Genomic DNA, 25,309 nt, shown 5'->3' on the forward strand with positions numbered 1-25,309 from the left:
CAAGATAGTGGTTCACAATAGGGAGAATAGTCCTGATTGGGAAGAGGCATACGGGCAGCTTCTTGGATCCTGGCAGTATTTTATTTCTTGAACTGAGACGGGTTACATAAGTATCCTCTCTACAATATTTTGTTGAGAGCATATTTATACTTTCTGCACTTTTCCACTGTGTATATTTCACAATTTAAAATGTTTTGCAAAAGTGTGATTTGGAACCACTGCTGTGATCTAATTATCAGAGCAGCTAAGCCAAAATATCTCATTTCCTTGGTAACTTAGTCTTGTGAATCTGAATGCCTCTTATATATTATTATTTGATGGTACTAATGATGAAGATGATTGATGAATCTGTATCTACAACTAATATGCAAAACTATTTTTTTCTGAGAATTTCACTATTAAGCCTATTGTTCATTTAAGAATGTAACAACATAATCTATCTAAAATAACAAAGATATAGCTGGCTAATTAATTGCAATAAATACTGACATTTAGTGAGCAGATGAATAAAACACACCCAAAAGGGCACAGCAATCTCTTAGCAAGAGCTATGATTAAAATGCCCCTGACTGAGTGATAGCAAACACAAATGCGGCCACAGATGCTGCATAATTATTGCCTTGAAATAGTTCAAGGTTCAGATGCTTAGAATACATCACACTTTTCAATACTCACTTCTATATTTAGGGCTACTCTGCTTCTCTGCACGGCCTGAGTAAAGTGACTGGAACAGATGGAATATATTTCTCTGGCTGTATTTATTAGTGAGTCAATACTTAACTTTGTATATTAAGAGGTGGTAATTATGATTAGCTTCATTTTACTATTGGGAAAATTTAAACTCAGGCAGGTTAAATAACATGCCCAAGATCACACAGCTACCTGGTTAAATAGCAGGGCTTTGGGATGTAAATTCAGATCTGACTCCCAAGCCCATCTTTCTCCTTCACTCTATGATGCAGCAACAACTATGTGTATGTATTTCTGCATCCAAATAGACATCATCCATTTACATGTAGATGCAAACTCATCCGCACCCTTTTCTCCCCCGGCTTTCTGCTCTCTCCCTCCTTTTGAGAAAGAGACGCGGGTGGGGGTGGGGTGGGGGGGAACTTGACTAGAATTCCTTTTTATTTACCACTTTAGGTAACAATTTCAGAAAACATGTCCAAGAAGTATTTATAAATCAGAGCAGGGCTAAATTTTCTCACAAAAAAACCATTTTACATTGTTACAGTGATGGAGTAAACAACAGCAATAATAAATACTTTCAGTTTGATGTCAGCCAGGATAAAACGTTTGTCTTGTCTGGAAATAGCTATCTTTTCCCACCAGTTATATCCTTGTATTGTGTTCTCTTCCTATCAAATGAGAGCAAAGAGGGAAGGAGAAGGAAAGGAGGGAGGGGAGAAGGAGAGGGAGAAAGAGAGAGAGAGGAGAGCAAACTGACTCCTTAACACCCAGCTACTTGAGTAACTAAAACTAGGTTAAATATAAAGCTTCTTGTTAGAATTGACAAAGAGGTCACTAGGACATTAGATAACTGGTTCAAATATCAAACATTCTTACTACACATCTCAAAATGTTCTTGTCACCCTAAAAGTTCTGCTCCACAGCAGCCCCAGAGGTGGCCCCCAACAGATAGGATATCCACACAAGGGAAATGTCAAATGAGGATTTGCAACCACTAAGGATTGAGGGCCAGGGTTCTGAAGTGTTGAAGTTAGGCGGTAACTTTCCTCAGCAGAGCTCTCCCAGTTCAGCAAGGGAGACTTGGGCATTGGAAAGGTCCTCATTTACACACCTCCGAAAAGGGTGGAAAGAGTGTTTTATTCACTCTTTCCACCCTTTTCCATCTGGAACTTACAACCTGCTCCTCCTCATTTTCTCTCTAGAATCCGAATATACAAATTCACACTCTAACTTGTCTTTCTACCAATGCTGCACCATGAAATTGGATTTCATACTAGAAACCTGCACAAAGTAGTACAAATGTCTAGTTTCATGACCCACACAGATTGCTTCAGACTATCTTTACTCTTAGACACTCTCTCCCAAAGACACGTGAGGGTAAAAGGAGAACCCAATCATATTCCTAACAACAAGAAAGAGAAGAAAAACACTACAGGGAGGTGGAATCAAAAGCTTTTTTGGCCAGGTGCAGTGGCTCATGCCTGTAATCCCAGCATTTTGGGAGACCGAGGCAGGTGGATCACAAGGTCAGGAGTTCAAGACCAGCCTGGCCAACATGGTGAAACCCCGTCTCTACTAAAAATACAAAAATTAGGCCAGGTGCGGTGGCTCATGGCTGTAATCCCAGCACTTTGGGAGGCCAACGCAGGTGGATCACAAGGTCAGGAGTTTGAGACCTTGTGATCCACCTGCCTTGCCAACATGGTGAAACCTGTCTCTACTAAAAATACAAAAATTAGTCGGGTGTGCTGGCATGAGCCTGTAATCCCAGCTACTTGCGAGGCTGAGGCAGGAGAATAGTTTGAACTTGGAAGGCAGAGGTTGCATTGAGACGAGATTGTGCCATTGCACTCCAGCCTGGGTGACAGGGCAAGACTGTTTTTTTTTTTTAAAAAAAAAAAAAAGCTGAAGCATGTGTATGAAATAGCCTCTGTCGGCCGGACGCAGTGGCTCACACCTATAATCCCAGCACTTTGGGAGGCCGAGGTGGGCAGATCACAAGGTCAAGAGATCAAGACTATCCTGGCCAATTTGGTAGAACCCCAATACAATACTAAAATACTAAAAATACAAAAATTAGCTGGGCATGATGGCATGCACCTGTAGTCCCAGATCTCTGGAGGTTGAGGCAGGAGAATTGCTTGAAACCAGGAGGCGGAGGTTGCAGTGAGTCGAGATCACACCACTGCACTCCAGCCTGGCACCTGGCGACAGAGCAAGACTGTCTAAAAAAAAAACAGAAAAAAAAAGGAATTGTCTCTGTCAACATCTGATGTCTAACTGATAGACAAATCCTGTTGAAAAGGGAACTACATACTTCTAACTGATGGGTGCAGTTTTCAGAACCTCAAGATCCAAAGTTCCTTCTAGATTTAGCAGGCTTCTTATCACCATCAAGCAGTGAGAGGCCAGCTATACCTTAGCAGCCTATGCAATGGCTACTCCAGGCACAGAGGGGTTTTTGGTTTGAAGTCTCACTTAGAACGGAGGGGCAGGATAAGGGAAATGACTTAAATTTCGAGCGAGCCAACTAGAAGGGGGTCTTATCCTCTTGGTGTTTATTTCTTGGACCAAATTTCCAGTCCTCCTTCAAAGCCCCCTGTTGAGATCAAGGACAAACAAGATGAAAGGGAGAAAGCAGAGGAACAAAAGAACTTACACCTCAGGATTCTTAGTTTTCAGAGAAAACACAAACAGGATGAGTCTGTATGTTTGATTTTTTTGTCCCCTGGATGTTGAGGGGACTGTTAAGAAGGATACATACAACAAAGACCTGTTCTCTGTGCAACCTAAGTCAAGTCTACTCCACAGCTCACATCATGGGCTTAGAACCACAATGGTGTTACCTGCAGAAGCCCATTGCTCTGCCTGGAAACAGGATTTCTCTATCCTCTACCTTGGCTTTACCAGGGCCTGCTTGCCATTCTGTCCTGAGGGTGTTAGGGAAGTAGTGAAAGGAACCTGCTCCCCTAGCGCCTCCCACCCTAGTCCACTCCACCCACATCAACTCCTGACAGTATGCAAGAGGCTTGCTTCGAGTGCTTCAACATTCCACCTGCTGAGCTGTTTGTTATCAGGTCTGCCAAAGCTTATGAGCAAATATGGCACTTAAAAATTTTTTTAATAGAAAGAAGGTCCACATTTCAGGTAATGGCTGTGTTACTCGTTTTTCATCATCCGACAATAGTCATTCAGAATACAAATGCACGTGATCAACAGGAGAAGCGTATGTGCTCATAAAGGGCGAGGAAATATCTGAGCAGTTTCTGCTGGCTGGATCCCACCATATAGTGTATCTATCAAAAGACTTTTTTTTTAGGGCCAGTCGCAGTGGCTTACGCCTGTAATCTCAGCACTTTGGGAGGCCAAGGCAGGTGGATCACCTGAGGTCAGGAGTTCAAGACCAGCCTGGCCAATATGGTAAAACCTCATCTCTACTAAAAATACAAAAATTTGCCAGGTGTGATGGTGGGCACCTGTAGTCCCAGCTACTCAGGCGGCTGAATTGCCTGAGCCAAGAGGCAGAGAATGCAGTGAAATAAAATCACACCACTGCACTCCAGCCTGGGTGACAAAGTGAGACTGTCTCAAAAAAATTAATTTAACTTAATTTTTAAAAATTAAATAAATAGACTTTTTGTTATATTTTCTCGAGTCAACCATCTTAATTTCTTTCTTAAAATTTATTTTATTTTGCCATAAGCTATTGGGGTACAGGTGGTATTTGGTTACATGAGTAAGTCCTGTAGTGGTGATTTGTGAGATTTTGGTGCAACCATCATCCAAGCAGCGTGCAGCACCCTATATTTGTAGTCTTTTATCCCTCACGCCTCTTCCACTCTTCCCCACAAGTCCCCAAAGGCCACTGTACCATTCGTATGCCTTTGTATCCTTATACCTCAGCTCCCACATATCAGTTAGAACATACAATGTTTGGTTTTCCATTCTTGAGTTACATCACTTAGAATAGTCTCCAATCTCATCCAGGTCACTGAAAATGCTGTTACTTTATTCATTTTTATGGCTTTGTAGTATGATCGATGGGCATTTGGCTTGGCTCCAAAATTTTGCAATTGTGAATTGTGCTGCTATAAACATACATGTGCAAGTATCTTTTTTGAATAATGACTTATTTTCCTCTGGGTAGATACCCAGTGGGATTGCTGGATCAAATGGTAGTTCTACTTTAATTCTTTAAGCAATCTCCACAGTGTTTTCCACAGTGGCCGTACTAGTTTACATTCCCACCAGCAGTGTAGAAGTGTTCCCTGTTCACTCATCACATCCATGCCAACATCTACTGGCTTTTTTTTTAATGGCCATTCTTGCAGGAGTTAGGTGGCATCACATTTTGATTTACGTTTTCCTGATCATTAGTGATGCTGAGCATTTTTTTCATATGCTTGTTGGCCATTTGTATATCTTCTTTTGAGAATTGTCTATTCATATCCTTGGCCCACCTTTTTATGGGATTGTTTTTTTCTTACTGATTTGTTTGAGTTGATTGTAGATTGTGGGTATTAGTCCTTTGTCAGATGTATAGATTGTGAAGATTTTCTCTCACTCTGTGGGCTGTTTACCAGGCTGACTGCTCCTTTTGCCATACAAAAGTTATTTAGTTTAATTAGGTCCCAGCTATTTTTGTTTTTACTGCATTTGCTTTTCGGTTCTTGGTCATGAAAAGCTTGCTAAAGTCAATGCCTAGAAGGGTTTTTCCAATGTTATATTCTAGAGTTTTTATAGTTTCAGATCTTAGGCTGAAGTCCTTAATCCATCATGAGTTGATTTTTGTATAAAATGAGAGACGACGATCCAGTTTCATTCTCCTACATGTGGCTCGCCAATTATTCCAGCACCACTTGTTGAAAAGGGTGCCCTTTTCCCACTTTAATCTTTTATCTGGAAACTTTGCTGAATTGTTTTATCAGTTCTAGGAGCTTTCTAGAAGAGTCCTTAGGGTTTTTGAAGTAAACGATCATGTCATCAGCAAACAGTGACAGTTTGACTTCCTCTTTACCAGTTTGGATGCCCTTTCTTTCTTTCTCTTGTCTGACTGCTCTGGCTAGGGCCTTCCAGTATATGTTGAAGAGGAGTGGTGAGAGCGGGCATCCTTGTCTTGTTCCAGTTCTCAGAGGGAATGCTTTCAACTTCTCCCCATTCAGTGTTATATTGATTGTGGGTTTGTCATAGATGGCTTTTATTACCTTAAGGTATGTCCCTTGTATGCCGGTTTTGCTGAGCGTTTTAATCATAAAGAGATGCTGCATTTTGTTGAAGGTTTTTTCTGCAGCTATTGGGATGATCACGTGATTTTTGATTTTAATTATGTTTATGTGGTGTATCACATATATTGACTTACATATGTTAAACCATCCCTGCATCCCTCGTGTGAAACCCACTTGATCATGCTAGATTATCTTTTTGATATGTTGTTGGATTTGGTTAACTAGTATTTTGTTAAGGATTTTAGCATCAATGTTCATCAAATGTATCAGACTGTAGCTTTCTTTTTTTGGTTGTCCTTTCCTGGTTTTGGTAGTAGGGTGAAGCTGGCTTTATAGAATGAATTAGGGAGGGTTCCTTCTTGCTCTATCTTGTGGAATGGTGTCAAAAGGATTGGTACCAATTTTTCTTTGAATTTCTGGTAGAATTCTGCTATTAATTTGTCTGGTCCTGGACTTTTTTTTGTTAGTAATTTTTAAATTACCATTTCAACCTCACTGCTTGTTATTGGACTGTGCAGGATATCTCATTCTTCCTGATTTAAGCTAGGAGGGTTGTATTTTTCCAGGAATTTATCTACCTCTTCTAGGTTTTCTAGTTTATATGCATAAAGTTGTTCACAGTAGCCTTGAATGATCTTTTGTATTTCAGTGGTGTCCGTTGTAGTATCTCCCTTTTCATTTCTTAGTGAGGTTATTTGGATTTTCTCTCTTCTTTCCTTGGTGAATCGTGCTAATGGTCTATCAATGTTATTTATCTTTTCAAATAACTGGCTTTTTGTTTATCCTTTGTATTTTCTTCTTGTCGTTTCTATTTAATTTAGTTCTGCTCTGATCTTGGTTATTTCCTTTCTTCTGCTGGGTTTGGATTTGGTTTGTTCTTATTTCTCTAGTTCCTTGAGGTGTGACCGTAGATTGTTGGTTTGTGCTCTTTCAGACTTTTCGATGTAGGTGCTTAGAGCTATACCTATATCCTTAGCATCGCCTTTGCTGTATCCCAGAGGCTTTGATAGGTTGTGTCATTACTGTCATTTAGTTTGAAGAACTTTTTAATTTCCATCTTGATTTTGTTTTTGACCCAATGCTCATTTAGGAGCAGGTTATTTAATTTCCACGTATCCGCATGGTTTCGAAGGTTCCTTTTAGAGTTGATTTCCAGTTTTATTCCACTGTCGTCTCAGAGAATGCTTGATATAATTTTGGTTTCCTTAAATTTATTGAGGCTCGCTTTATGGCCTCTCATATGGTCTATCTTAGAGAAATCTGCATGCACCGTCGAATAGAATGTATATTCTGTGGCTGTTGGATGAAATGTTCTGTATGTATCTGTTAAGTCCATCTGTTTCAAGGCGTAGTTTAAATCCATTGTTTCTTTGTTGACTTTCCGTCTTGATGACCTATCTCGTGCTGTCAGTGGAGTACTGAAGTCCCCCACTATTATTGTATTGCTGTCTATCTCATTTCTTAGGTCCATTAGTAGTTGTTTTATAAATGTGGGAGCTTCAGTGTTAGGTGCATATATGTTTAGGATTGATTGTGATATTTTCCTGTTGGACAAGGCCTTTTACCATTATATGCTGTGTCCCTCTTTGTCTATTTTAACTGCTGTTGCTTTAAAGTTTATTTTGTCTGATATAAAAATAGTTACCCCTGCTTGTTTTTGGTGTCCATTTGCATGAAATGCCTTTTTCCACCCCTTTACTTCAAGTTTATGTGTGAGTATTTATGTGTTAGGTGAGTCTCCTGAAGGCAGCAGATGGTTGGTGAGTTCTTATCCATTCTGATGTTCTGTATTTTTAAGTGGAGCATTTAGGACATTTACATTCAATGTTAGTATTGAAATGTGAGCTACCGTTGCATTCATCATGCTCTTTGTTGCCTGTGTGCTTTGTTTTTTGTTTTTGATTTTTAATTTGTATTTTTGTTTTCTAGGTCGTATGTGATTTATGCTTTAAAGAGGGTTCTGTTTTGATGTGTCTCCAGGATTTGTTTCAATATTTAGAGCTCCTTTTAGCAGTTCTTATAGTGGTAGCTTGGTAATGCTGAATTCTCCCAGCATTTGTTCATCCAAAAATGACTATCTTTCCTTCATAAGTGATGCTTAAGTTTCACTGGATACAAAATTCTTGGCTGGCAATTGTTTTGTCTGAGGAGGCTGAAGATAGGTCCCCAGTCCCTTCTAGCTTTTAAGGTTTCTGCTGAGAAATCTGCTGTTAATCTGATAGGTTTTCCTTTATAGGATACCTGGTGCTACTGTCTCACCGCTCTTAAGATTCTTTCCTTCATCTTAACTTTGGATAGCTTGATGAGAATGTGCCTAGGCAAGGATCTTCTTGCAATGAATTTCCCAGGTGTTCTTTTTGCTTCTTATATTTGGATATCTAGGTCTCTCACAAGGTCAGGGAAGTTTTCCTTGATTATTCCCCCAAATATGTTTTCCAGGATTTTAGAATTTTCTTCTTCCACAGGTACACTGATTATTCTTAGATTTGGTCATTTAACATAATCCCAGATTTCTTGGAGGCTTTGCTCATATTTTCTTACTCCTTTTACTTTGTCTTTATTGGATTGGGTTAATTTGAAGACTTTGTCTTCAAGCTCTGAATTTCTTTCTTCTGCTTGTTCAATTCTATTGCTGTGACTTTACAGAGCATTTCACATTTCTAAACGTGTGTCCAAAGTTTCCTGAATATTTTACTGCTTTTTCTTTAAGCTACCTATTTCCATGAATATTTCCCCCTTCTTGTACCAGTTTTTGGATTTCCTTGCACTGGGCTTTGCCTTTCTCTGGTCTCTCCCTGATTAGCTTAATAACTAACCTCCTGAATTCTTTTTCAGGCAAATCAGGACTTCTTCTTGGTTTGGATCCATTGCTGGTGAACTAGTGTGATTTTTTTGAAGGCACTGAAGAGTCTTGTTTTGTTATATTATCAGGGTTGGTTTTCTGGTTCCTTCTCATTTGAGTAGGCTCTGTCAGAGGAAAGGTCTAGGGTTGAAGGCTGTTGTTCAGATTCTTTTGTCCCACGAGGTGTTCCCTTGATGTACTACTCGCTCCCCTTTTTCTTATGAATGTGGCTTCCTGTGAGCCAAACTGCAGTGACTGTTCTCTCTCTTCTGGGTCTAGCCACCAACAGGGCTACCCGGCTCTGGGCTGGTAATGGGGGTTGTCTGCACAGAGTCCTGTGATATGAACCATCTATGGGTCTCTCAGCAGTGGATATCAGCACCTGTTCTGGTGGAGGTGGCAGAGGGTGCAATGGACTCTGTGAGGGTCCTTAGCTTTGGTGGTTTAATGCTCTATTTTTGTGCTGGTTGGCCTCCTGCCAGAAGGTGTGCTTTCCAGAAAGCATTAGCTGTGGTAATGTGGAGAGGGACAAAGGATGGGTGGGGCCTTAGAACTCCCAAGATTACATGTCCTTTGTCTTCCATTACCAGGGTGGGTAGGGAAGGATCATCAGGTGGGGGCAGGGCTAGGTGTGTCTGAGCTCAGGCTCTCTTTGGGCAGGTCTTGCTGCAGCTGCTATGGGGGATGGGGATGAGATTCCCAGGTCACTGGAGCTTTGTCCCTAGGAGGATTATGTCTGCCTTTGCTGAGTCATGCAGGTTGTCAGGGAAATTAGGGAAATACAGCAGTCCCAGGCCTCACCCAGCTCCCACACAAACCAAAGGACCAGTTTTACTCCCACCATGTCTTCCCCAACAGCCCTGGGTCTGTTTCCAGGTGGAGGCTGAGACAGGCTTGAGAACGTGCCCAAGGCAATTTGCCTCTCAGTGTATTTGGGGTGTCCCCTGGGTCCTGCAGAAGCAACCCGCTTCCTTCAGAGGGACTGTGGGTCCTCTCAGGATTGCTGGTTTGTTCTTGTAGTTGATCTGGAAGCCCCACAGTCCGCAGGACCCTCCAGTGCAACCAACAGTGACAACCATCTTAATTTCTCTGCAAATATCTCAGCCTCCTTTTAATGCTCTTTTGGAAAACAGACACATTTGTGAATCTGCTGAAGGATGTGGACCTTGTCCTGGAAAACCCACACACTTTAACATGCAACTTTGGGGCATTCATACATCTATTAGAATCCATACACAGAACCTCCTCAGAGGTCCATAGACCTAAAGTTTCCTTTCTGATCTCTGGTCTAGAAGGAAAAAAAATAGTTAACATTTACTGAATATCTATTACATGCCAGGCACTATTCCAGGTGTTAAATAGACTTTTCTCAATTAATCATGACAACCCCATGGAGTAGGTACAACTGTTCTCTATTTTACTAACAAGAAAACAGTAGCAGAGAATGTCACTCTCTCCAGGTCAAACAGCTAGTAAAGCCAGGGAGCCTCTCCTCTTAGCCACTAAGTTACAGGTGTGAAATCAAACACATGTAAGTAATTTTAAAAAATTGTAGGCTGGGCACAGTGGCTCATGCCTGTAATCCCAGCACTTTGGGAGGCCAAGGTGGGTGGATCACAAGGTCAGGAGATCGAGACCATCCTGGCGTGAAACCCCATCTTTACTAAAAATACAAAAAAATTAGCCAGGTGTGGTGGCATGCGCCTGTAGTCTCAGCTACTCGGGAGATTGAGGCAGGAGAATCACTTGAACCTGGGAGGCAGAGGTTGCAGTGAGCCGAGATCACGCCACTGCACTGTAGCCTGGGTGACAGCGAGATTCCGTCAAAAAAAAAAAATAAGACCAGGTGCGGTGGCTCAAACCTGTAATCCCAGCACTTTGGGAAGCCAAGGCGGGTGGATCACCTGAGGTCAGGATTTCAAGGCCAGCCTGACCAACATGGAGAAACCCCATCTCTACTAAAAATACAAAAAATTAGCCAGGTGTGATGGTGGGTGCCTGTAATCCCAGCTACTTGGGAGGCTGAGGCAGGAGAATCGCTTGAACCCAGGAGGCGGATGTTGTGGTAAGCCGAGATCGTGGCATTGCACTCTAGCCTGGTCAACAAGAGCAAAAGTCCATCTCAAAAAAAAATTGTATATGGTTACACACACCACAATCATAGCATCTTTCTTTTGGGGTAGGAGAGCATGTGGATAATCTGCCTCTCCAGAGATCTGAGTAAACAGAGATGATGTGGTACTGGTTGGCAGGGAGATACTTGGCTAAGTATCTCAGGCCCACTACTAATATTCATGGCACAACACAAAACAAAAGCCAGTCATCCCCACCACGTGGCTTCCCAAGAATAGGGAACGTTGATTGTCACTTGGGTCAGCTTGTGTCCCCTGCCCACAGACTGCATTCCCTGCATTCCTGACTCCTGACTTAGAAAAACCTGGAGAGTGGGAAGGGAATGGTCTATTCACAGGTCACAAACCGATGCCCCACTGGGCTTAATATGTCTGAATATGTCTTTTTTTTTTTTTTCTTTTTTGGAGAGGCTGAGAGTACAGTGGTGTGATCTCTGTTCACTGAAACCTCTGCCTCCCCAGTTCAAGTAATTCACATGCCTCAGCCTCCCAAGTAGCTGGGATTACAGGCTTGTGCCACCACACTTGGCTAAGTTTTGTGTTTTTAATAAAGACAGGGTTTCACCATGTTGTGATTTCCATTCCGTTAGAGCTATGCTTTTTGCATGCTAACCAACCCAGCAGTAGGTCACTAGCGGAAAGGTTCAGACACCAGAGATGAAGAAACATCAGGCGGTCAATGACAGTACACAGGACGTACCTCATACATAGAGCGCATTCAAGGTCAGATGCGTCGAAGGATGCAAGTGGTAAACTGAGAGCAGGTGTGGCCCCCTGATCAGTGGGAGGATCTGCGAGTTAGAAAGCAAGAAGTCAGCGCTGGAGCTACCCTGGTTTCCTTGATAGTACTTCTGAGGCCAAAGAATCCAATGCGTTTTTCAGTTTGCCATGCTCACCACCTCTCAGAAAGCTGATTTACTGGACACCTGAGCCGTTAAGAATGGGATACTCCGAAGTAGGCTCTCAGAGGTTTCCAGCAGCCCCCCACAGAAAGAGAAATGCACGTCAAGAAATGCCCAGGAGCCCTGGGGACTTCATTCAAATGCATCAGGAACCTCTCTCAACAGCAGAAGCGACAGCAACTGAATGGACTGAGCCAGGCCTTCAAAGCTAAAACTGAATCTTGGCACTGCCAACCTCTCTTGGTAAGATAGCAAGCCACAGCTGCTGCTTTTCACATGCCTACCTATGGGAACACAGCTGAGAATGATCAGGGTGAGGCCTGACCTCACTTCCCTCATCCTGCATTCCTAGAATGGGGATGGGGATAGTGAGAGGTTGACTAGAAGGAAGTGGCATCCTCATGGGTATGGAATGTCATTAGTTGATACTGTGCTTGAGCTGATGCCTTGGCTTTCCATTATATTAATAATTAGTATTGAACACTTATAGTGTGCTAGGCACTGTGCATGATCTCACAGAAGCCTCATAGCAATCTCTGAGGTCACACAGCTAGTAAATGCCACAGCAGGCCACACACCCAGAGCCTAAGGAGCCCCCGGACAGAGGTAAGTAACTTGTATATATTGGTGACCCCAGGCATCTCCTCCCAGCTACCTTCTCCCTGCGTAGAGCCAGAACCTTGCTTGGAGGCTTTATTAGACATCCCTGTGTTATCTTGGACATCAGTTTGGCAATATTTCCTTTTCTTTCCCTGGCATTTTCCAGTCTTGCTGGAAGCAGCTTCTGGAGAGGCAGCATCCTGCTTCCCCTCCTCTTCTTCTTGGTCTTTCATGTGGTGCTGCTGACCATCCCCCTTCACCTTAGCTGCGTTCTTCGGACTGCTGCCGTCTCCCCTGGCTGCTGCTTCCTCCTGACTAGAACAGTGTGGGAGCTCCAGATTGTCCTGAATGAAGAAAGGGCCAAATATCAGAATCTTCTTAGGACCAATATTGTCCTCTGATATTGCTACCCAGAAGGACAAAGGGAAATTATAGAGTCCTGATCCCCTCCCTTGATCGCATAGTGGACACAGAGCTCAACCGAGGGGCTGTCATAAAGCATTGTTTCCCACTTCTTGTCCACACAGCATCTGCATCCAAGGCATACCCAGCTTGGGTGGAGTTAGGGAATTTCCCTAGGCAAGGACTGGAAGGTACGTAGGAGGAGAGGCTCCTTAAGTAGGTGCAAAAAGGGGAAATGTCAGGGATAGCGCCAGTTCCCCTTCTTATCACATCTTTCCCCAGTAACCACTTTAGCAAAACCAAGGCAGACAGTGAGGCCAGATCCTGTCACTCAGTAATTCCTCTCACCTTCACTGCCATTCACAGCCATCTGTGATTCCCAAACTCCAGCTCCAAAAGGACTTTTGGCAGGGCTTTGGCACAGGTCTGTTCATGGCCTGCCAAGTTACCTCATACTCCAGGGCTACGTGTTACACTGGTCAAATGAACCAGGTACAAACCATTCCTTTTACTAGATTTGAGGTGATAAGCATTAAAAAAAAAAAAAAAAAAAGGCAAAATCACCTGGCAAAAAAATCAATAATGTCTCTAGCCTTTTAATATTTTCCGAGGAAATGGATATTTGAAAATGGATTTAGAAATAAACGTAATAATGGTATGTTTATGCAAATTTACATGGAGAACTCCTCTCTAATCTAAACCCATAGTCTCCAGGTCAAAATATTCATCTTGTTGTTTCCCTCTAACCACACCAAAAAAAAAAAAAAAAAAAAAAAAAAAAATTGGTAGACAGGTGAAAAAGGGGAGCATATAGCTGGGAGAAAACAATGAGGTGAGGAGAAAAATAATGTGGGTGTTCTCTGTCTCTAACTTGGGGAGTTGGGGTTTTCTCCAGCACTATAGCAATAATACAACGTTGACTTTCCATGAGCCCAAGGCATTGTCCACTCAGGAGTATACTGCTTTGCAAAGCAAAGTTTGGGTGGAAATCCAATCCTTGTTCCTCAGCTGGCTCACACTGCAAAGCCAACATTGGCATTTTTCTTCTTGTCAGATGGAGCTGCAATTAGAAGTCGCTCCGGCATTTGAGTTCAGTATTAGCATTCTCAGTCAGGTAACAGTGATCTTAATTATTGAAATCACTGGGAGTTCTCTGATTTCAGGAGATCCTGCAAGTTCTGCCTTTTTTTAAAGAAAAGTTGGACACACCTGCATTTTAGTCCTTGTGAGAGCCCAGGCCTTATACACAGGAGAAGAACATCGAGCATGAATGGAGGGAAAACTGCCCCCTTAAAGGTGCCCAGACATTCAGTGCTAAACTTTGCCTTGGAGTCTGGGCTTCTGATCCTCAACTTCTGCCCACTTAACCTCTGCTGAGACAGCCAGGGCCTGGGGCCCATCTCTGTGTTCTGTTTCCTGGTTTTCAAAGAAAGGCACCAATATCTGTCTTCCTCCCACGTCCTTCAACTCCACATTCTTTCCCAACATCTCTTTCCTCTTCTCTGCTACAAATAGGTATTGGAAGCTTACTTATGTATAAGGTATAGTGCAGAAATACAAAATTACATCCATTTGGGGATCAGAGTTGTCTTTGCACAGGATCTGTGCTGGCACTCAAAGGCTAGCAGCTAGAACAAACAAAAAGCTCTAAAGGAGAGACTGTCAGGCCCTCTTCCCAGACTCTGCCTGGAAGCCTATAAACCCACCCAAATTGCATGGCCCAGGGGCAGTAAGCCAATTCCTTTCTAGTTTTATCAAATCTCTCTCTTGGCTGGATCTAACTAAGAACTGAAAATATATATCTATATCTACATCTATATATCTTAGCACTTTGGAAGGCCAAGTTGGGAGTATCACTTGAGGCCAGGAGTTCAAGACCAGCCTAGGCAAAAACGGTGAAACTCCATCTCTTCCAAAAAAAAAAAAAAAAAAAAAAAAAAAAAACTTAGCCGGGCATGGTGGTGCATGCTTGTAGTCCCAGCAACTCAGGAGGTTGAGGAGGGAGGATCTCTTGAGGCCAGGAGTCTGAGGCAGTAAGCCATGATCACATCACTGCACTCCAGCCTGGGTGACAAAACGAGACCCTGATTCAAATTTTTTTTTTTTTTTAATGTAATGAATAACTCTTGAGACCATGCCTGCAATTCACAGCTGTATCTTTAGGAGGTTCTTTGCCAAAAATAGAACCACTAGTGACTCTGTTTCTTCTTTCTCAGGCACCAAAATAGGAGAGGAAGGGCTCACTCCCCACGTTGGCCCCCCAAAAAAGCCAAACAAAGTGTCATGAGTGAGCTGGGTGAGTTGAATTTTACCTGTAACAACCTTGGCAGATTATGGCTGGTAACTTCAGTAGTTATTGACTCTACGTCTTCCTTTAATCTAGGGTGAGGTGCCAACAGCTTCAGGATATTGGGAGAATGTTCCTGAGAGTCCCCCGGGACAGATGGTGAAAAGAAACTAAGGAGAAGCTGGTACATAAAACAGAAGACTTCACTACTTAAGTTTCTACAGATGCCCAGGTGAAGGGGGGAGGGGCGGTGGGGGCAGCTTGCAGGGCAGAACTCTAAGGAGGAAGCCTTTGACCAGTATCCCCAACACACCACACCAGGGCAGGGGTCCTTGCTTCAGTGGGTATCAGAATTAAGTGGGGAACTTATGAAAAATCTAGGTCTCTATTTCCTACTTTCATCTCCCCCAGGTCTGAAGAGCGGTCCAGGAATCTGGATTTTGAGAAGTCACTACAGATGCCTCTGCTGCCTAGCCAACGTTAAGAGCCACCACACTGGTGCTAACACTTCACAGAAATGTCTGCAGTGGGATTTAAAAAAACCCATCTAAGAGGAAAGAGACAGAGAGGTGAAGTCAGGGAGAAACCTCAGTTGGGGAACTTGAAGTTTATAATGCCTCAGTAGGCAGAAGTCTACAGATGTCTTCTAGGATCCTCACTGTTTCTTTTCTCCACTACCCATTTTGCTTCCTCATCTCCCCACCATCACCCCTGGATCTTTGATCCTTTCAGAGCTGGGAACCTGAGCAGTTAATTGTTAGGAAAAACAGAACTCCAGCTTCCTCCCTCTTCTCCCAGCGTCACCTCCCCTATTCTGGCCTTTGCTTCCGAGAGGATGTTAGGTTAAGTTCAAGTACTAGGAGCAAGGAGGTTTCTGTCTCTTGCTGGTTTCCCTTGCAATTGGATAAGCTGAGAGGTTAGACACACATTCTAATGTAGCTTGCACCATTCACTGTCCACATTCCTGCCCCAAGTTTCCCCTGTAGCAGCAAGGATTACATGTTTGTGTGTGTATGTGTGTGTTTCCATATACTGAAACACGTAACACAAGGAGAGCACGTGACTTTGCATCTAAAAAACTGTTCCAGTGCTTACCACCCAGCAGCTCCTGCATGCTCCTGTCCCGTGTTGAAGGTACACAGTCAGGGTATTAATTGATCAATGAAATTTGACAGAATCCCAAACTCCAGTTTGATTTATTCTCTGGCCCCCAGCAGTCTCTTCATGATATTCCTTCAGATGCCAGCACTCACCATGAAGCCAAACCCTGCTCAGCCTTCAAAGCTCAGCTCAAGTGCTACCTTCCCTCACTACTCCAGTCCTGTCCTATGCAGTAGAGAGTGTACCATAATATAGCATCTTGAACAACAACAGAGGCACCACGTTACGTTATCCTAGAAAGGTGTCACAGATGTAAGCCTTTCTCTCCTGCCAGATGGCCAGCTTCTAGAGGGCATATAACAGATACCCAATAAATACTCATCACACCGGATGGAACTGAATCCCCTGGGGTGGATAACCCCAGGGCCCAGGGAGAGGCCTAGCATTCAGGCCCAAAGTCCTCAGACTGATGCCTATGTTTCCTTTCAGCTCTGAGAAACACACTTTCCAGTTATGAGGTGGCAAAGGAGTGAGATGGGGAGGTACTCACAGCACCCAGGGCCATAAATGTCAGCTTTCAGAGCTCCCTCCTCCACAGGAGCCAAGGTTGACCCTCAGAAGCCCTAACGAGTGACCCAACAGGACCAAACCAGTTCTAAGGAGGCAGTATCCCTGGAATTCTCCCAAAAAGAGCATAATGCTCTTCAATGGCAGCCACAGAGCATCACAAGGTGCCAGGATGAAAGGGCAGATGGTGGTGGGAAGGAAAGAGTCCAAGGGAGAAATCAAAAGAAACAAAGCAGAAATAACAACAGCAGTTCCCTTCTTCGTTTTACTACTTAAGATCTCTCTCCAGGCCTTCTCAATGGCATTAAAAAACAAAAGCTGGGATCAACTCTCAGTGAGAATGATCATTCCACATGAATGAAAGTCAATTCCACTTCAGCCTCAGTCTTAGAAAGACCCAAATAGGTCAAAAAGGAGGAAAAAGAATCTGAGGTAAAAACATTCAAAAGAAACACAGGCCTGTGAGTTTGAAGGAAGCTTATTAATGCCAACTGAACTTGCATCATCTCTGTCAAATCTTTAGTCCTGAAACAGGAATGCTTTAGTAAATAAACACAACTGAGGATCCTCGATGTTCTTAATCACTGCCATGGCCTCATCACACTCAATGGAAATTTGCCTCTAAGTTCTCATGCTCACTTCAGAACTCTGTAACACTCATCACCGGCACATGCTAGCTTGTGTCATCTGGCATTTAGGTTAACAAATGCAAGATTGTAAGTTCCTTGAAGGCTAAGACTGTGACTTATGCCTCTTTGGGTCTCCAGAGCTTTACACAATGCCTTGCCTCAAGCCATTAGGCAGCTGTGGAAATGACAACAGTTTGTCTGTAAAAGTGGACTGGAGAGACAGGTCAGCCCAGCTGATGGTACCAAGAACATCTCAGGCCGACTGGGAAATGGACAAACAGGAGTCAAGAAACCTTTCCTCCTTGGGTCTGAGACTTGCCTCTGCTGGCCTTTACACACTCTGTCCCCAAATTCAAGTTTCTTCTAACTGCCTTTGTTCATCCCAGAACTAGAAAGTTCCATTGCTACCAGTGCGTGCTGAAGCTGTGGCCATGTCCTCATGGGAAGCAGGATGGCGGAGCAGCTAACAGACCAGGCTTTGGAAGCAGATAGACTTGGGTTCGAATACTTTCCCACCAATCATCAGCTGCATGACCTTGGGAAAGTCAGCAAGAACTAGCTTCATCTGTCTCATGTGTACCACGAGGATGAATCACCATACCTCACCGCAAAGGAATGTAGTGGGGTTTAAATTACATATTCCACATAAAGTGCCTAGCGCAGTGTCTGGTGCAGAAGAAATACTCAGCAAATGTTAGCTATTATTATTGCTATCATTACTCACACTATGGACTACACTTAAGATTTGGAGAAGGGTCCATAGCTTCGAGCATACTCCTCTCAATCACACCTTGTCCACATACTCAAACAAATTCAAAGCAACTTCCCAGAAAGGAAATCCTCTGTGAGAGACAGAAAATCCAGAGCCAGTTCCTTTAGTTCAGCGATTTTGCTAACCGTTCCTTTCTAGAGCCTTCAGAAACCAGTTCTGTCTCTTGCTCACTTTCTTCATCCACTGCTCTGCCACACTACACTGGGACAGAAACCATGGGACTCGGCGGAGTAGGGGGTGGGACACAAGGAGAGCAGAGACAACCACCGACTGTCAGAATCCAACTTCCAGGCTGATTAACCAGGTACCAGGAGAGTCAATTGTAAAGCAATAAACAACAAAGTTCATGAATTGAAGATACCTGAGCCTTCACTCACGCTCTCAGTATTTCGTGCCATTTTTCTTTTATAACTACCACATTCTCTTGGGACCCAAGAGTTGAAATGACTGTTTGGATTATAACAGTCTCTGACTAGCATTTGTGAGGCAGTGTGTTTTATTTCTAGCAAAGGAGCTGAAGGTTGAAGTTCTGTGTATGGTGATAGGGGAGGTGGAGACGACCAGTGTCCCTTCCCAGGGGCTGGCTGTCCTGTGTGGCTGCTGAAAACTGTGATTCAGCCAAAGAAAAGTTATGTAATGGCAGGCGGCCCCACACCCTGGATCTCGCATCAACAGCCAGAATGTCCTCAGTGAACCTCAATCCCCATGTTAATGTACTTGATTTTGGTTTTTCTCCCACTGACAATCCAGACCCTGAGTCAAGCAAGAATATTCCTCACAGGCTTCTACAAAAATGTAGGAACTGCCCAATCTCATTGTACACACCAGAAGCATGGTGTTTCTGGGCAATCAGTTAGCACTCCCATCTCCCTTTTGTCCCCTTAACCCAGGAAACCACCCACTCAGGACCCCAAATGCCAGGGAGACAAGCACGCTCACTCCCCTTCCTAGAGAAGACAGAGAGGTGAGGGTCCATTAGGCAGCTGGACCTGACGTCATTTCAACTCACTCTTTGGGCTTCAGCTCTTGCTCTCTTGTTCTTTCCATCAAGGGATACACAGTAGAGAAACTCCCTTAGTGCCTCCTCCACCTTGCCTAGGGTGGCTAAGGCTTGGGCTTTTCTGAAATGTGCCTGGAAGGAAACATCAGCATTCAATCCCATTTTATGCAGCCTATTAACACTACTACTGTAACAATAAATAACCCAGAGCACGCACTGTTGTATGAAACATCTTAAAAGGACTCTCTTGGCCAGCAAGGTGGCTCACAGCTATAATCCCAGCACTTTGGGAGGCCGAGGGGGCCGATCACAAGGTCAGGAGTTCCAGACCAGCCTGGCCAACATGGCAAAACCCCATCTCTACTAAAAATACAAACATTAGCCAGATGTGGTGGCAGGCACCTATAATCTCAGCTACTCAGGATGCTGAGGCAGGAGAATCACTTCAACCTGGGAGGCGGAGGTTGCAGTGAGCTGAGATTATGCCATTGCCCTCCAGCATGGGCAACAAGAGCAAGACTCCATCTCAAAAAAAAAAAAAAAAAAAAAAAAAAAAAAAAAAAAAGACTCTCTTATCTACAGCCCTAAAATGCAGGCAACTGTTCTAATGCCATTTTAAAGAAGACAAAACTGAAACCCAAAAAAAGTTAACTTGCCCAATGTAATATAGCTGGTAAATTGTGGGATCAGAGTTTGAACCTGAACCATATTCTTTTTTTTCTTTTTTTTTTTGAGACGGAGTTTCACTCTTGTTACCCAAGCTGGAGTGCAATGGCGTGATCTCGGCTCACCACAACCTCCGCCTCCCAGGTTCAGGTAATTCTCCTGCCTCAGCCTCCTCAGTAGCTGGGATTACAGGTACGCGCCACCATGCCCAGCTAATTTTTTGTATTTTTAGAAGAGACGGGGTTTCACCATGTTGACCAGGATGGCCTCGATCCCTTGACCTTGTGATCCACCCGCCTCGGCTTCCCAAAGTGCTGGGATTACAGGTTTGAGCCACCGCGCCCAGCCCTGAACCATATTCTTAACCACTGTGCCATGCTACCTTGTCTCTGCCCCAACATTGTACGGAGTGACCATCAAATGTAGCAAGAACCCCCATTTTACCACATGCTAACCAGCTTTCAGGGCCTGCCCAGTTATGCCTTCCTTTGAACTAGTCTGTCAAGCAGAGAATTAGTCCTCAGTAGTGGCTTAAATGAGCACCTAAACTAACTGATCAATTTTCAGAAGAGTCCCAGGAAAAGGGATCTGATCTCTCCAAGACCTCAAAGGTAACTAGTGGCAAAACTTGAACTCAAACTGCAGTCTCAGGACTCCCAGAATGTTCTTCTCCATGAAGCAGACTGCCCTTTGGAGGGCTAACCAGGGGGCTGAGCAGATACTTTCTCTCCTAGGGGCTTGGCTCACTTCTGCTCCTTCACCACATACTTTAAAAAGTATAAAGTTGTTTATAGCTCCAAGCCCAACTGCTCTGGGAGAGACATTCTAGAGAAAGCGGAGGAACATCCTGGGGAAGAAGGAAGAAGAAAAAAGAGTAGGGGAGAGGGCTGCCCTCTGTGTGTGTCTTGAGACAGGTGGACACTAGCAACTTGGCTTGAAGAGCATTTCACTTGAGTCATCTAGGATGTCCCTCCACCCAGTGGCCTGCTCCCTTGCCTCCTCCATGAGCAACACTAAGTCTAACTTAGTGAATGAAGTGATTGATCCAGGTTGTGGCTGCTGGATACTTCCCTGCCTCCCTTTCTAACATGCCTCTCTGCAGGCCCCGGCTATGGCCTGCTACAGAGGCCGACCTGAAGTTGCCTTCTTGAACAGTGGCCCCTGCTCCAATGAGGACCTCTCTGCATTCCCCAAGCTCCTTCTGAAGTCTTGTCTTGGTGGATACATGGATGCTGACGGCTTCCTTTGTTGCCTCTCCCTGTGGTGTTTACCAAGGACCTTTGGGGAAGGGCTTGCATGACATCATAGGGCAACCAGAGGGGAGAAGTGCTGGGAGACTGGAAAGGCCTCTGTGATCCCACTAATCATATCAAGTAGCAACCCATATACTCTCTGTCTCTCTTTTTTTTTTTTTTGAGACAGAGTCTTGCTCTGTCACCCAGGCTGGAGTGCAGTGGCGGATCTTGGCTCACTACAACCTCCGCCTCCTGAGTTCAAGCGATTCTCGTGCCTCAGCCTCCTGAGTAGCTGGGACTACAGTGATGTGTCACCATGACAGGCTAATTTTTGTATTTTTAGTAGAAATGGGGTTTCACCATGTTGGCCAGGCTGGTCTGAAATTCCTGACCTCAAGTTGTCTACCTGCCTTGGCCTCCCAAAGTGCTGGGATTACAGGCATGAGCCAGTGCACCCAGCCAACCCATATACTCTACCTGCTCAGGAAAACCAGCTCACAACACTGAGAGCTGTATCACCTGCAGGATGCACTGAGTACCACACACTCTGACTGGATGGCTGGAATGGAGAATAGGGCTGCCAGATAAACCCCTACACTTTGGGCATTTTACATAGAAATGTTGAAAAATATGCAAATCAGGGCTAGAGGTAGTTTTGAATTACATGCATCAGTTCCAGTCTCTTCTCTTAACCCTCAAGACAATAAATTATCTCATCACTGCCCCCACCTCTCCGTCCATCACTATAGGGAAATGAAGCTCCTATTTAATACTTTCTTCAACTCTTCCTTCACTGGGGAAGTCACTTTTCCCATTTCATCCAAAATGCTTCACTGTTTCTCAGCTCTGCTTCTTATCACACTATCCAAGTCCTTAGCCCTAGGATCTAGGCTTAGGGTGGAGGTGGACAGAGTTGCAAGTCCTCTTACTCCTAGGCAGCTCCCTGACTTGCACTAGTGCCCAAAAGTGCCCCCACTATAGCTCCTTTGGGTTAAGACACTGGTGATTTGTATTAAACGCTAACTGTGTTCCTTGGGAAAAAAGCATACTAATCCATCATCACTCAGGAAAACCTTCTTGGAAAAAAAGAGCATACAAATCCATCATCACTCATGAAAACCTTCTCAGGAAAGAACATACAAGATTCACCTGACATTCATGGCAGAGTACACAGGTCCACATGCTGTATCTGAAGTTTCCAGATCCAAAAAAGTTCTGATAACCCATTATTTTCATAAGCTTGACATCAAAATTCATTGGATGGCAAAACCTGACCTAAACTGACATGAAGTGCTTTAAAATATTTGTCCCACAGAGTGTGAATTTTCACAGAATCTGCTGGAGAGATAATGTTTGACTACAGGAAGCTGTCCGGAGCTCACCAAGACATAATATATTGTCCTTGTAAAATCTAAAACATTCTGGATTCTGAACATTTCTGGTCTTATAGTATTCAGATAAGGGATCATGGACTTGAACTTGGATAAAATGGATTTCTGAGGAAGGCATCCTTGGGTTGGTAGAGAGAGCACTACACCCAGCAAGCTTTATAGCTTGCAGAATGTCCTCTTGGCCACGTTCACATTTGACTCTCACTGCATCCTTGTGAAGTAATCAGGGTAGATATCAATAGCTTCATTTTGCAAACAAGGATACTTGGGGTTCAGGGAGTGAAGCCACCTCCCCATGGCTTACAAGTAGTAGAGCACAGGCTCAAATCTAATCTTCAAAACAAAGTACTGACATGTGGCTGAGGGCCAGTCCTGAAGCCAGGCAAAGATACAGAAAGTGACACTTTGCATCCTGGCATCCTGAGAGGTGTCAAGCCTGTCTTTCTTCTCCCCCCCCCCTTTGACCTAAATCCTTGGGGATACTGGCAGGCTGACTGACTATATTAAGGACTCGAAATGGCACAACCATTGTGTGAGTGTACGGATCCCTTCAGAGAAAACTGGCTAAGCTGCCAAGGAGCCTGGCTATCAGCAGAGGTTCAGGAGGGCCAGGCCAGCCATGCTACTCTCACCTCCTCTTTCTAATGTCCCTAGAAAATGATAATGATGATGATAGAAAACATTTATATGGACCAGACACAGTGGCTCAGGCCTCTAATCCTAGCAGTTTGGGAGACTGAGGTGGGTGGATTGCCTGAGGCCAGGAGTTTGACACCAGCCAACATGGCAAAACCCCATCTCTACTAAAAATACAAAAATTACCCAGGCATGGTGGCATATGCCTATTGTGATCCCTGCTACTTGTTAGGTGAGGTGAGAGGATCGCTTGAACCCGGGAGATGGAGGTTGCAGTGAGCTGAGATCATGCCACTGTACTCCAGCCTGGGCGGCAGAGCGAGACTCTATCTCAAAAAAAAAAAAAAAAAAAAAATAGGAAGGAAGGAGGGAGGAAGGGAAGCGGGGAGGGAGGGAGGGAGGGAGGAAGGGAAGGGGGAAGGAAGGGAGGGAGGAAGGAAGGGAGGGAGGAAGGAAGGAACGAACGAAAGAAGGAAGGCATGCAGGCAGGCAGGCAGGCAGGCGTTTATATAGCGCTACGTGCCAGACACTGTTCTAAGCACCTTACATTATTAGCTTATGTAATCCTCGCAACAACCCTATTTAGTAGCTGCTTTGAATATCCCCCATTTTACAGAGGAGGAGATGAAGTATTGGGAAGTTAAGTCATTTGCCCAAGGCCACAAAGGTCATAAAAGCAGCAGAGCTGGGACACAAACCCAGGCAGTTTGGCTTCCAAGGGCGTATTCTAGAGTCACTATGCCCAGGCTGCTCTGAAGGTCATCAGCTGAAGACCGAATTGAGGAAGAATCCAGTTCCCTTGCAGACCTGAGTCTCTCTTTGCCCAGGGATCTTTACCCTGGCTCCTTTGCAAAGCCTTCTTCCTGCTCTGCTTGAGCTCTAGCGCCCCTACGCTCCAGGGAGGCAGCCCTTCCTGCCAATTCCTGTCTACAGTACAACCCCTTCCCACCTCTCCCATCCCACACTCACCTTAAAACCCATCGGGCGGAGCTTACATGCTATTTCTGCATCATGCAGTGCGTTCTCATGAGACTCCAAGGTGAAATAAATCTGAGACCGATTGCTATAAAGCAAGTGGTCATTTGGAGCTGCCAAAATGAGAAAGAAAAACCCTTATTAATGGCCCCCAGCCAGCGCAAGCAGGTGGTAAGTCCTGTTATGAGCATGGATCTTGAGCAAATGATAAGTTTTCTAGGACTTTTTTACTGGAGATCAAAAGGATTGGGATCTATTTCTAGTTCTAATATTGTCCTGCCTTCTACACCGCCAGACAGTCTTGATTCCCCAACTGCAAGGTCATTTTTGACCCCCACTCACAAGTTCATTAGAGGCCCTGTGGTGTCAGTGATGCATTAGACACTTTGACATAGACAAGATGTGGCTACACACAGCTAGTGCCTGGCAGCCAGGTTTGAGGGCATTATCACTAACAAGAAAATAGGCCAGGTAGGAAGGAGAGAGAAGTGGGCAGATGTGACCCCTATCTGAACCACCAAGAAGACAAATCCAAGTTCATCTTCCAGGAGGACTGATGACAATAGCAACATCTCTGTCTACAAAGCCCAGCACATATGAAGATTCCCTAAATGGAATGGGAAAATATATTCATATGGTCCTGTCCTCTCATTTCAGATGACCAAATGTAAATGAACTTGGAAAGGGTTACTGGGAATAAGGTGAGGCTGGCTCTCACCAAAAACTCCGAATTACTAGATGTGAGAGCTGGACAGGCGATTAGAGATTATCTGGCTCAATCAACTCATTCTTCAGATGGGGAAAATCAAGCCCAGAGAAGGGAAAGCATCTTCTCAAGGTCACACAGCTAGATGGACAGAGTCACTGATAACTGGTGAGACTTTGAAGCTAGAATGCTGGGGAGCAGGTTCCTTTTTCTGAAGGTGTGTACAGTACTTGGAATAATATGGACACACTGGCCATCTTCCAAAACAGAGAGCCTCCTTTCCTCTTAGAAGGGTAAAGCTGGCCTTGACATTTTCACCCTGACTTCCCTGAGGGGATTAACAAAGATGCAAGGAAGAACCCCTAGGGAAAGGTGGCAGCAACAGAGGAAGAGGGTGAGGTCAGGAAGGGGCTTTTTTGGCCCTTGGAGGATGGCTAAAAGGAATGTAACCTGCCTTGGAGATCTGGAGTTAAATGCCTTCCAGAGCTTCATTCATATTGCCCTGCTCTTCCCCAAGATCTGACTCTAGCTTCCTCTGTGGCAACAGG

General features: G+C 44.3%; 1 protein-coding gene across 3 annotated transcripts in view; it reads right to left on the reverse strand.

The window, feature by feature from the left end:
* Window positions 1-25,309, reverse strand: part of LONRF3 (LON peptidase N-terminal domain and ring finger 3) — a 49,652-nt gene that overhangs the window by 21,390 nt on the left and 2,953 nt on the right. The window contains exons 2-6 of one of the 3 annotated variants that reach the window (XM_074392118.1): window positions 24,050-24,168; window positions 19,162-19,284; window positions 15,109-15,264; window positions 12,450-12,738; window positions 11,593-11,683 (exon numbers count right to left, since the gene is read on the reverse strand). In XM_074392118.1, the coding sequence (XP_074248219.1) occupies window positions 11,593-11,683; window positions 12,450-12,738; window positions 15,109-15,264; window positions 19,162-19,284; window positions 24,050-24,168 (778 nt within the window). The remainder of the gene's footprint in view (window positions 1-11,592; window positions 11,684-12,449; window positions 12,739-15,108; window positions 15,265-19,161; window positions 19,285-24,049; window positions 24,169-25,309) is intronic. The other 2 variants (XM_010341694.3, XM_010341695.3) reach the window with 2 other exon arrangements.

This window comes from Saimiri boliviensis, chromosome X (genome assembly GCF_048565385.1).
Source record: "Saimiri boliviensis isolate mSaiBol1 chromosome X, mSaiBol1.pri, whole genome shotgun sequence".
Classification (NCBI taxonomy): Eukaryota; Metazoa; Chordata; class Mammalia; order Primates; family Cebidae; genus Saimiri; species Saimiri boliviensis.